The sequence below is a fragment of the Silurus aristotelis genome, assembly GCF_946808225.1.
Source record: "Silurus aristotelis genome assembly, chromosome: 22".
Classification (NCBI taxonomy): domain Eukaryota; kingdom Metazoa; phylum Chordata; class Actinopteri; order Siluriformes; family Siluridae; genus Silurus; species Silurus aristotelis.
In genome coordinates, this window is record NC_139595.1 from 18,345,529 (window position 1) to 18,359,396 (window position 13,868).

The 13,868-nt window shown below is 39.3% G+C and overlaps 1 protein-coding gene across 1 annotated transcript in view; it reads left to right on the forward strand.

The window, feature by feature from the left end:
• cdh7a (cadherin 7a) overlaps positions 1–13,868 on the forward strand; it is an 88,487-nt gene that overhangs the window by 8,050 nt on the left and 66,569 nt on the right. Inside the window, exon 2 of the mRNA XM_083525686.1 lies at positions 5,237–5,694. Within this exon, the coding sequence (XP_083381812.1) occupies positions 5,401–5,694 (294 nt within the window). The 5' untranslated portion in view covers positions 5,237–5,400. The remainder of the gene's footprint in view (positions 1–5,236; positions 5,695–13,868) is intronic.

The following is a 13,868-nucleotide window of genomic DNA, read 5'->3' on the forward strand; positions in this document are numbered from 1 at the left end:
CATAGATCGCCTTAGTGATGAGGAAAAAGAGGACTGGGAGGAGGAGATGGAGAAAGAGGATGATGAGGATTATCATGAAGAGGAAGAAACTGATGATGATGATGATGATGATGATGATGATGATGATGATGATGAGATTAAAGAGAAGGCAGGGCAGAAGGGTAGAAGTAAAAGGTTATAAGTCTGTGGCTTGAAAAAAATGTGCAAACTAAATAAACAAGTCCACAATATATATATACATATAGGAGAAGTGTGATGATGTAAGGATTATAAAGAGAACAATGTTGATAAGGAGCTGGAGGAGAAGGAGCATGATGATGATGATGATGTGAGAAGGTGGAGAATAAGCATGATGATGATGATGATGTGAGGACTATAGGGAGAATGATAAGTATGAAGATGATAATGGAGAGGAGGTGGAGGATAAAGATGATGATGATGATGATGTGAGGATTATAAGAACGAGATGGAGGAGAATGATGATGATGATGATGATGATGATGATGAAGAGAAGGTGAAGGAGAATAATGATGGAAAGGAGGTGGAGAAGAATGATGATGATGGAGAGAAGGTGAAGGAGAATGATGATGATGGAAAGGAGGTGGAGAAGAATGATGATGATGATGATGAAGAGAAGGTGAAGGAGAATGATGATGATGAAGAGGAGGTGGAGGAGAATGATGATGATGGAAAGGAGGTGGAGGAGAATGATGATGATGGAGAGGAGGTGGGAGAGAATGATGATGATGGAAAGGAGGTGGAGGAGAATGATGATGATGGAAAGGAGGTGGAGGAGAATGATGATGATGAAGAGGAGGTGGAGGAGAATGATGATGATGGAAAGGAGGTGGAGGAGAATGATGATGATGAAGAGGAGGTGGAGAAGAATGATGATGATGGAAAGGAGGTGGAGGAAAATGATGGTAATGGAGAGGAGGTGGAGGATAAAGATGATGATGATGATGATGATGATGTGAGGATTATAAGGAGGAGGAGGAGGAAAATGATGATGATGAAGAGGAGGTGGAGGAGAATGATTCGAGAATGATGAGGAGGAGAATGAGGAGGATAGGGAGGAGATGGAGGTGGATGATGATGATGTGAGGATTATAAGGAGAAGAAGGAGGATAATGATGAAAATAATGAGAAGGAGGAGAAAGAAGAAGAAGAAGAAGAAGAAGAAGATGATGATGTTTATAGGATGATAAATATTTTGAGAAGAACAGCTGGAACAGTATTACAGCTACAAATCTCAGGTTTATATGAACAGGTTTTTATAGTACCCGCTGATTCTTTTCTGCATCTTCTTGTTCTGCAGTCGATCGTCAAAACTTGCGAATGATAATAAATGAAATGTAACTATAAACGGATAAAAAAGTGTTTTCTTCTCAGTATAAGGAGCAAATCGCTGCGACTGGTCGACAGGATGAAACGTGAGGCTTCTGTATGAACATTGAAGTTCCGATCTCCTCGTAGCGGCGTGTGAAGTCTTCGGTTTTCCTGAGGCGTCGAATTTCCGTCCAGGCCCTGACATCCTCCATGACATCAGAATTAATTCTGAAGGCGTGAGGCGTTCTGGGTTCTGCTTCAAGGACGGATTCGACCCAATTTCTGTTTGAACCCATTTGATTGGGAGTTTAAAAGGCTGTTTGAAGCGTGTGTAAGCTCTGGCGAGAACCCTGAGGGCCGGATGCGCGATGTGACTGGAATTCTGTCGTTTTAGCCAAGGTTACATTCTTCTGAACCGCGCATCTGCATTGCTAATGGAGCGCCAGGCCGTGTCACGAGTGGCGGCCGCTTTCTTTCCGTCCCTCTGAGCACAAAGACGCTTGAAATGTAGTGTTGTGCTCGACTGGTAGCTCTGTAAGATCCTGGATTATTGTGTGTTCATTCGTCTTACAGGAAATACAAAGCAGCAGACAGGAAAAGTGTGTGAGCTACGTGACGAATGTAAATCTGAACCTGCTGAAAAAATCCAGTGGGTTTATGGGGTTTCATAAGTTGCAGATATACACATCTGTATTATTCGTCTGGGGTCTAACAAATGTCAACTATTTAGTTGTCATTTTATTTAATCAATTCAATTTGTGCCAATTTAATTAATTGCTCAATTGAATCATATAATAAAAAATTGTATTGCATTAATTTTATTTATTCTATTTTATATATATTTTTTTATATTATATAATATTATATGTGTATTATTTAACCAAGCAGGCATTTTATTTAAAAATAGTTTTTTTAATGAATTTTATTAGTTTAAAAAAAGGGGGTTTATCTACAAATGTTTATCTACAATATTTACAAATAGGAATAAATAAATATATATATTTTTTTAAATAGAAAATTTGAAAATAAGGTAAATAAATAAGGATTATAGATTAAAGATTAAAAATTATTAATAATAAGGGGAACATTTTAAAAAGTTAAAAAGATTCAAAATGTAACTATAACATTTTGTACTTTGAAATTCTTTGAAATTTTATTTGATATAATTTTCACTATTTAATAAGAAATAAAATGTGATTTCAGGCCCACCTTGCAGGTGATTTCAGGACCATTTTCTATTATAAAATGAACATTTCTTTTCATGCTCCTTCACATTCGTTACGTACGTTAATATTATTTCCTATATTTCCTTAAATCCTTTGAATTTCCTCACAATGCTTATTCAGAGCTCAGGTCAAAGTGGAGCAGAACTCCTCTAAATAACGTGTCACTTTGAGTCAAAGCGTTCAGCTACGTCTCACCAAAAATACACGTCATTGTGTGAAAAGTGCAGCGTTCAGGTTTAAATTAGACTTGTGGAATTCTTCTGGCTTTCTAATGGACGTGTGCAGACGTCTCTGTTCAGTCTGAGCTCACTGGGGTTTCTGAAAAGAAAAAAAAACGCTAAAAGCTGGGCCTCGGCGACGGAAACAGCAGTGCTGCGGTGGGTGTCTTTTTTTTTTTTTTCTGTCTGATCTCATCAGCTGCTAAAGGAAATATAAATCTCCCAGGACGTCGAATGTCCTGCACGGAAATGGTGTACCGCTGTTCTGCTATTAGGCATTTTCATTTAGCTGACACCTTCTATATGGGCACTCGGAGTGGCATACATTTGTTTTACTGCTGTCAGCAATTGATCTCTCGCTCACTCTCTCTCTCTCTCTCTCTCTCTCTCTCTCTCTCTCTCTCTCTCTCTCCCTCTCTTTCTCTCTCTCTCTCGCTCGCTCTCTCTCTCACTCGCTCTCCCTGTCTCTCTTTTTCACTTTTCTCTCTGTCTTTGCCCTTAAGACAAATGTGCTCCACTTTCTGTGGGTCTGTTAGTTCACCCGCAACACTTCACATTCTTCTCGCGGCTTCCTTTAAAATATCAAAAAAGATCTTGGGGCTTTTGAATCTTGAGCCCGAGTGAGGAGAAGAAATCACGTTGAATCCGAATCACGTTGAATGCGAACTCTTTGTGCTCTGGCTGAATCTGGTATTCCTCTATACACAATATGGACAAACTTTGGTGGACACCTGAGAATACGATTCCATTCCACGTTTAAGTCCCGGTTGACTGTGATAATAACCTCCATTCTTCTGGAAAGGTGTTCCACCACATTTTGTGGAAATTTGCGTGAGATTCATTCGGTTACACGGGTGTTGGTAAAGTCGGTGTTCACATTTATTCATGTTCTATAGAGTTGGAGCTTTACACATCTTTCACATCTTCTAAACTTCATGGAGCTTTGTGCACAGAAGCATTGTCATGCTGGAACAGATTCGGGTCTTCTAGTTTAGGTGAAGGAACAATTTCACCTCTCATCCAAAGACCTCCTATACCAGGGGTCGCCGAACTTTATTTTGTGAGCACCACATCGTTTTTTCTTTCTTTAATGGGGGTCGGTCTGGAACAGAGAATGACATGGTTGTATTATTGTGGAAATTTAATAACGATTTTACATGTGTTTATGATGTGTTTATGATGTGTTTATGATGCCTCCTAATGCTATTAGTTTATTATTTTGATCTGCAACATGCAGACAAATGGGCATAATTAATAATATTAATAATAATAATAATAATAATAATAATAATAATAATAATTATTACAATAATAACCATTTTTATTTTATATATCGCCTTTGAAAGTTACACTTCAAAGCCCTTTTTAAGCATAGAAGAAGAAATAAAACTAAAAAAACTAAAAACTAATAAGAATAAAATAAGTATATAAAAATTAAATAATACAACACAAAAAAAAAGATCACGTAAAAGCTTTTCTGAAAAAGTAATTTTTAAAAGCAGATTTAAAAACATCTGTCTGTCTAATCTCAAAATTACAAACCAGTCAGGTGACATAAATAGTGTTTATTATTTTGCTCAAATGGCACTAATCACGTTTATTTATTATATACTCAAATATCATATACCCTGGCAGGCAGTTTAAATGTTACGTCTGATCGATGTATAAAGCCTAATAAAAGAGCAATAAAACTAAGATAATGATTTTTTACATATTCATTGCTGCTGAAGTCAAACCATTTATTACATGCATATGGTTGTTGGGTAAATCTGACAATTCATTAAATGGCGTTAATAATTTAGGGGAATTTTATTTGAAAGCCAACCTTCGATCAAATACAGATATTATATGAGTAAAACATTCTTTCATTTACATTTAAAAAAAAAATGTCTCTGGTCATTTTTAGAGGGCCGTTCCAAATGTGGTGGCGTTTCAAAAGTTTGGTGACCGATGTCCTATACAATTATGTGTCCCCGACTTGATGGGGCAGAACTGCACATGGGTGGAAAGGTCAGGTGTCCCAATACTTATAGTGTATATGATTCAGAGGCTTCACTCGGATGTTAAAGCGCATCAAGTCCACCTTGTTCAGATGCTCTCCGTTGTTCTGAGTGTAATTACAGGGTTCTCGTTTGAGTAATTATTGGGCCGAGGGTAAGAACACACCAGGGGAACTATAACAAAATCTCAATCTGCAGAAGACGCAGAGTTCCTACGGCTCTGTGCTTTGGCTCAGTTTATCAGCTGACATTTATCTGAAGACCATGGCAAGTTCGATTCACTTCCTTATTTAAACGTATCGTCCTCATTAACACGTTTCAAACGCTGTCGAAGGACATATATTGCTATAACACGTTAAACTTCATGCTAGCATTCGAGGTCTAACGTCCTGCCTTAGTTTCGGCTCTTTCTTTCTCTTCTCTCTCATTCCCTCACAGACACTTTTCCTCTCTGTCTTCTCAGGATTGGCGTTCCTGATTCAGCTGTGATCTACATCCACTTCACCTGTGGTCCGGCTCATCAATCAGTCCTGCTCCTCATCTCCACTGCCTTTCCACCCAGAGAACAAACTCCAGAGCAAACCCCGAGCTGCTGGATAACTCGTGCCTCACTGTCACCCCACACTGATGACTTCTCACCACTTTGAATTAGTTTTTTCTCCTCCGGCCTACACCATGAGCAGGAGGAGTCATCGGGGATGGTGTGGACTGATGGTGTTCGGCATGGTCGTCCTGGTCCAGTGGGCGGGCAACTGCCGGGCCATGACGCTAAACTCGGTTCCTTTGCATCCAGAAGCAGACGCACCAATCCAGGTCGAGGATGAGGACATGGTTCTCCACAGACACAAGAGGAACTGGGTGTGGAACCAGTTCTTCGTCCTGGAGGAGTACACGGGCGATGACCCGCTCTATGTCGGCAAGGTCAGTCAGCTCTATCAACAAATTTCACAACCATTTCTAAGTTCTAAAGCTTCCGAAGAACATCTAAGAACAAGAACAAAGTTTCTATTGATACATTTAGCTGCTAGTCAAGGGAAGCATGACGCAAGCTATCAGATTAGCGAGTAGTTAGCTAGTTAGCATGATTCCTAGTTGCTAACTGGTTTGTTTGTACATTATATTTCCAATTAAAAAATAGCAAAATTTTAAATCAAGCTAACAGAGAATGTAGAACGTTAGCTCCTCTAGTCTACGTTAAAAATAAAGATCTAATGAATAGTTGGTCTAGTGCAGTAAAAAATGCTGAAAGATTAGCTAATTATTATATGGACGTTTTTCTAGCTATGACTCGCTAATCGCTAATCGTGTCCTTCAAACACGCTTCAAAATGTACGTCACAGAACCTCCACAGAACCTGCAGAAACCCATCCTGTGATACTGCAAGAGCTCGGAGTCAAACTCTTACTGAAAACCCTGCTTTTTTTTTTTTTTTTTACGTCTGTCAAATTTTTCACCCCATCCATCACAGCCTAGCGGAGACTCCGTACATTTAGACTCCTACGTGTGGCAGTGAGAAAAAAAAACGAGTTTCATAGCTCAGGTATGAGTCGAAGTTATTGTTTCTGACGGCTACATTTGCTGGTTTGACACGTGCCTCGGGCCCTCCATCAGAGCCCGTTCTCCAATCTGAAGTTAGTGAAGGTGACCAGAAAAACACAGACAAGCCGTGTTCATTCAGGCAGTGTGTGTGTGCGTGTGTGTGTGTGTGTGTGTGTGTGTGTGTGTGTGTGTGTGTGTGTGTGTGCATATGTCGCAAATAGGGAGTAGACCCAGTGGGCTGATATCGGTCAGTTTTTGCTTACAGTACATGTAGCCGAATAATTGTGATCTGATTGATTCGCGATTCAAGATTTTATTTGTCACAAACATACTGTAGTTTTATACAGAATGCAACCTGCAGTCAAATGTGAACCTGAGCAACTGCTCAGAAAATTGTGCGTTAGATAAAAGAGACTATAAATATAAAACTAGAGGAAATATATGAAAATTTGAGAAAATATAAGAAAGTATATTAGATAATGATAAAGCGATAATTAAAGATGATTTAATAATATTTAATTATTTAATTGTTTTATAGTATTGTTCAATATTTTAAATGTGCAAAAAGAAAGTATAAATTGTATGGAATATCATAAATATGAAATAAAAAAAAAAAAAAAAACAGTAACAATGTTGAGTTTGATCACAATAAAATGGATTTAAAAGAGCTGGTGTAGATCTGATAATAATCTGTAAATCGGACAAAAATCCGCCAAGTAAATGCTCTAATTTCACAAAAATATACAAATGTTTTGGCACTTTTCCAGCCATATGTGGTTTTTCGCCAAAACGTTACCACAAACTTGAAGGCACACAGTTGTATAGAATGTCTTTAGATGCAGGTGAATGAAATTTTCCATTCACTTGAACTACAAGACCCAAACCTCCTGCTGGCTGCACAAATCCAGCTCCATGAAGATCTCCTGCTATAAAGCTATACATCCTATTGAACACCTTTGGGATGAATGTAAACACTGACTGCACCTCCCAGGCTTCCTCACCTTACCCACATCAGTAACTGACTTTACTAACACCCCTGTGGCTGAATGAAATCTTACCCAAATCTCCACAAGATCTGGTAGAACATCTTCACAGATGAAGATTTTGTAATCAGATGTTTAAAACACATACTAAAGTTTTTGTCTAAAAAGCTATCGTAGCATAGTGTACTGTACGGATGTACTAAATTAGCTGAAGTACCTAAACAATCCTGACCAATCAGATTCGAGAATCCAGGACATTATTGTTTAATGATACTGCAGTAGGCCAGTGTGTTTTTTAGCTTTTGTGTTGCCGTCTTCTTCTTATTGTTAAACAATGGTGTTTCATTTGATATAGATTTATAAATATGTGTCATTTTCGAGTACTTTTAAGTAGGAGATTCGAATAATTACTTCTCTTATTATTTCTCCATTTTGTTCCTCATTAAAGCAGAGACCCCTCGAATCGCACCTGTAGGAATATTGGATTTGTTTTTCTTTTCGCTCTTATTATTAATAAAGCGTTACATACAAATGCCATCAAATTTGGTCTCGATCTCAGATGAGTGAAGATACGTGATGATGGGTGATGAGAAGTGATGATGAAGGACCGAACACGGATTTTGCACACGAACACCGCGGATCGGTCGTAAATCTCAGCCAGGGGAACCTACGGAGAGAGGAATGTGCTCTGTGCGTGTCTAGATGTAGGTGTTAAATATGCATTACGAGCGCCGGATAATGATCGTCCTCTGAGGAACTCATGCATGACTCTGCCTCATGCAGTTCCATATGTGATGTGAATTAGTAATAACACCCATTACTTCTCTCCTGCTATTACCAAAGCCTCCTCTAATATTTGCTTTTCGGAGCCTTCTATTTGACAGCAGAGTGTGACAGGAGGTACGCTGGTGTGTGCGAATGTGTGTGTGCGAATGTGTGTGTTTTCCTCTTCAAAGCCTCGCACTGCCTTTTAATGTCAACCTAAAAAACGTGTTTTCGGGATTAAATCCTTTTGTGAGAATTCATTTTAGTCAGCAGGCTGATCAAAGTGCGGAAGTTGTCACGGCGATAGAGAGAAAATTCTTTCGAAAAACCTGAGTTACAATTGAATCGGTGTTATTGCATCATAAAATATAACAACCAGTAATGTCACGGTATGCAAATGAAGCCCGGTGGATTGGGGTGGGGGGTCGTTGGGTGGGGTTCGGGGGCGGATCTTTTTTTAAGGTCAGTCCTTCTTTTTGAACGTTTTCCGGTAAAGTGTTTTATTTCACAGCGAATCGATTTCAATTATCTTAATGTATAGCATATAGTTTTATTCTTTTATAGTTATATTTAAAATGTACTCATCAGTGTGTGTGTGTCTGCTCTTTCTCTAGAAGTTCGAATGAAATTTGCAGCTTGTCTTGTTAACGTGAAAGTCCAGATGTTACATTTTTACCTCAGACTCCAGCCCTGATCATAGAGACTCCTTCTATAAAAGCAAAATATGCACTTCAGTCTGTCCATGTGTTCAAGAAGATCAAGTGGACGTATAAAACGTTTTATTAAAAATTTTAAATGTTACTCATTGGAGAAGAGCAGTCGCTGTACTTCCCGTACTGCGCATACATCCAGCTCAAGACTGTTACAGACTACAGACCTCCTTCGAACCGTGCCTCTGTGACGCTCTCTGGCTCTGTGCTAATGGCCGACTGTGTGTTTAATGAATATCTGACACGTTGTTTGATCACGGCTCTTTGATAGCGAGCGGATTTAAAGTCCTGCTCAGTCAGATTAAAGGGGATTATAAGGATTTGTCACACAGTAGGAGCTGATTTTTGGATACTGGAAAAAAAAATAGTCATATTGTGTTGTATTTGTGTTTTATTAATATGGGATTTGGAAATTGTGCGCATTTCTGAGTGCTGCTGTCATCGTTAAGTCTTTCGTTTTGTTATGTGTCTAACCAAAGAAGCTAAACCGTCGTCTTTTTTTCTTATCCTGTCTTTTATCAGTAATGTACTGTGAGCCGAGTGTTCTAATGGTTTTGGAAATAACTAGTTTCCAATTTGACAAATTTGATCTAACGTGACTGACTAATGAGTTAATGCTAGCTTCTGCTCATAGCTAACAACACTGAGAACCAGTTTAAAAAAAAACACTGTAAATTCAGAATAAAATCACATACAGTTTTAGGAAAATAATCAACAATATGGTGTTGTGATGAACTTAAATATTTCATACTTTAAGCCCAAAACTTAATACATAGACATGTAAGAATTTACAGAAGTTATGTGATGCTCAGATCCTTCGCATTTTAGTGCTTCGACCATTTATATTGTAATGCTTGGACCCTAAAAATGTGGTGCTTGGACCCCTAATAACATGGTGCTTGGATCCCTAATAATGTGGTGCTTGGACCCCTAAAAATGTGGTGCTTGGACCCCTAATAACATGGTGCTTGGACCCCTAATAATGTGGTGCTTGGACCCCTAATAACATGCTGCTTGAATCCCCAATAATGTCACTTTAAGAAACAATTTCTATGCGTTTGGAACCCTATCTATACAGCTCTTTTTTAACACTACACATTTTAGTGCTTGGACCCCAATAATGTGGTGTTTGGACCCCTCATATTTTAGTGCCTGGACCCCTGAAATTATCACTTTTATGCACAATTTGGACACATAATTTTGTGTGTTTGGACCTAATGCAATTTCATTGCTTGCCCCTTTAATGATTTTGTGATTTGTCCCCTAACAAATGTTAGATTTTAGTCATTGGACCCTTAGTTATGTTCTGCTTGAATCCTTTATTCTTTTTTACTGCTTTGACCCGTAGAATTGTAACTGTTAGACAGAATGTTTATGTGCTTACACCGCTAATGATACAGCTCTATTTTAACCCCTCACAGTTTAGTGCTTGGATCTATTCAAATGTGGTGCTTGGACTCCTCACATTTTAGTGCCTCACATGTAGTACTGTAACAGTGACGAGCTTTAACAGTTTCAAACTAATATTCAGCTTTACGATCTAAAGTTCTTCTAGTGATGCTAGTTAACTTCTTATAACTGTTTTTACACTCCACTGTCCTGCATTATTACACAACAATAAGAACCTTGTGTAGGAAATGCGCCTGTTCCACAGTGTGGCGCATGAGGACGTGACGCTAACGCATTGGGTTTCAGCAAATCATCATTCTGTGGTCGACCGCCAGCGGGTGTCACATTAGAACTGAATTAAAACACAAAGACCTTGAGATCTGAATACATCAGGCACCTGTCTTCCAGGTCTGCTCATCTCCTCACACACACATACACACACACACACACACACACACACACACACACACACACACACACACACACACAGTTCTTTAGCAGCACACACACATGGCAGAGTTTCTGACTCATCTCCAGGCGACACCAAACCAGGAAAGACCGAACACTAGTGTGTGTCAGCATAGAATGATAATGAGCAGAGTCATGTGTATGCTCTGTACTGCATCTCTCACACACACACACACACACACACACACACACACACACACACACACACACACACACACACACACACACACACCAATCTGTCGCTTGGTTTCGGTGGTTCTCTAGTTCACACATAGTCAATTGTTTACTCTCTGCTCACACACACACACACACACACACACACACACACACACACACACACACACACACACACACACACACACACTTATTTCTGGTCTCATACCTAGTTTTATGTTCTTTTTTCCTATTCGCTTACGTATTTTTCTCTCCTTTTGCGCCTACACACAACCTGCTTCTCCTCTTGCAAGCTTACACACACACACACACACACACACACACACACACACACACACACACTTATAACGACAGGCAGACACACACATACAGACAGACACACTGAGCAACAGACCAACAGATACACACACACACAGGGACAGGCATACAAATACACACAGGTACAGACAGACAGACAGACAGACAGACACACACACACACACACACACACACACACACACACACACACACACACACACACACACACACACACACACAGGGACAGCCAGGTAGCCAGACAGACGGACACTTCAGGGACAGACAGATAGACATACACACACACACACACACACACACACACACATGCACATATAGGGACAGACAAACAGACCCATAGACACACACACACACACACAGACACACACGCGCGCACAGGGACAGACAGACCCACAGACACACACATCCTGTTAGTAAACACACATTTATTCACCCTAACCCAGTTTTCTGGCTCTCTTTCTCTCACACACACACTGACACCCGCCCACTCACACACACACACACACACACACACACACACACACACACACACACACACACACACACACACTTACTCTGACATATTTATACCCACATAACCTTGTTTCTCTTTCTTACTCTCCCTGTCTTTTGCTTTTTATCCACCGCACACACAAACACACACACTCACACACACACACACACACACACACACACACACACACACACACACAGACACACACACACACACACTCACACACACACACACAAATACATCTGCATTCTCTGTGTCTCTCACTCCTTCTCTGTCTCTCATACACACTCTTGAAAGCTTTCAGTCATTTGTCAGTGTAATTGCATTGATTTCACCTTCTTTCACGTCTCTCTTTCACTCGAACCAAATGAAAAAGTTTCCATCACAATGAGGAAAGTTCTCTCATCTCATTCCTCACCTCTGTTTAATTATGTAGCAGGAAATATGGAAATCATTCATATCGCCTCGTGCACATCATTCAGGAAATCTGTCTTACACAAGGCTCATAAATTACTGTCAAAAAAACGACTTCATTACTGACAGATCTTATGGCTGGTGCGGGAACACAGGAGGCAGGAGGCTGGAGGTATTTCAGTCCCGAGTGTCAGAACCATGATTCCATTTTACCACATGGCTATGATTTAACGTAATATAAATCATCAGCAGTGTCAACTTGCAATAAACAGGAGTCACATCACACAAAACAAACACAGTTAAAGCAATCACGCAGAACCACTGAAGTTCTAAAATTATCAATTCTAAGAAGAAAGAAAAACGTAAATACATACAGTAAGTAAATAAATAAATATATAAATGATCCTCCTGATGTTTCAATGCTTGGACCCCTAACAACCTAGTGCTCGGACACCAAACCACTGTGTGTGGACTACTAACAATAAAACATAAGTAAATCAATCAATTAATTAATTAATAATACTTCTAATGGTTTAATGTTTGGACCCCTAACCCCCTTGGGGTTGGACCCCTAACACTTTAGTGCTTGGCCCCTTAATAACCCTGAGCTTAGACCCCTAATAATTAAGTGCTCAGACACCATACAGTTAAGAGCTTGGACCCCTAACAGCCAAATCTCTGAACACCTAACAACCTTATGCTTGGAACCATAATAAACCTATGCTTGGACCTTTATTAATTAAGTGCTTGGACCCCCAACAATCTAGTGCTTGGACCCCTAAAAATGAAGTGCTTGGACCCCCAACAATCTAGTGCTCAGACCCCTAAAATGAAGTGCTTGGACTCCTAACAACCTAAATCTTGGCCCCCAAATAACTTAGTGCTTGGACCCCTAGCAACCTTATAATTGTTTGCGCTGACCTATACGCTTTTTGTGTAACAATTTGGGAACATAAACAGGCCAGCCACAATAATGTGTTGTGTGGACCTCTCACATTTTAGTGCTTGGAACCTTGATAATTAAGTGCTTGGACCTCTAAAGATATATGTGGTTGGTCCTTGCAACGTTGGGTGATTGGCCCCTGATAATCCAACATTATCCCTGACATCCAACCAACCATCCCCATGTGCTGTACGGAGTTTTTTTATATATTCTTTACTTACACATCCATAAAGATCCTCACAGACCATGAAGGCCATGCATGAGGAAAAAGGAGTTTTAGGAAAACAGGCCAGACTCAGGCGTCTGCAGCACCCGCTGTGTTCACACTCGTGTTGTCTCTCGGCTGCTCTGTGTGAAACAATGTTTAAAATGGTTCAGAACAGATTCAGAGTTCAACTAAAAATAATTTCAGCTCCCGTGTGAAGTCTGACATTTTATAAGAACCCCCTTGTTATGAATTTGTTATTAGACTGGAAATGTTTTAGGGGCAGAGTCTATATTTAATGCCCCTTAAAACAACTGTTATTCTTTATCTCATAACAAGAAAATATTCTGACCTGATTTTTATGTTTTATTGATCATTTATATTTAACACTAAAAAGTCCATGTCTTTGTAATCGTATTTTCTGGTGAAGATAAAAAAAAAAAAAACATTAGTTGTTACTTATAACTGAAGCACTTCTTCATTGTGTTCATGTGTTCTTTATTTATTGAAATCTTTAGGAAAAATAAAGACGTATAAAAAAAAAATACATTAGCAAACAAAACATGTTTGGAGCAACTTTGATCAGGATTAAATATTTACAGTAAATGAGGCGTGGCATGTTGACCTTTTAGTTACAGAGAAGGCGTTTGTGCTTGTAATTGACTAAAGAAGGTGTGGCCTATGAGTGTAATTTAGA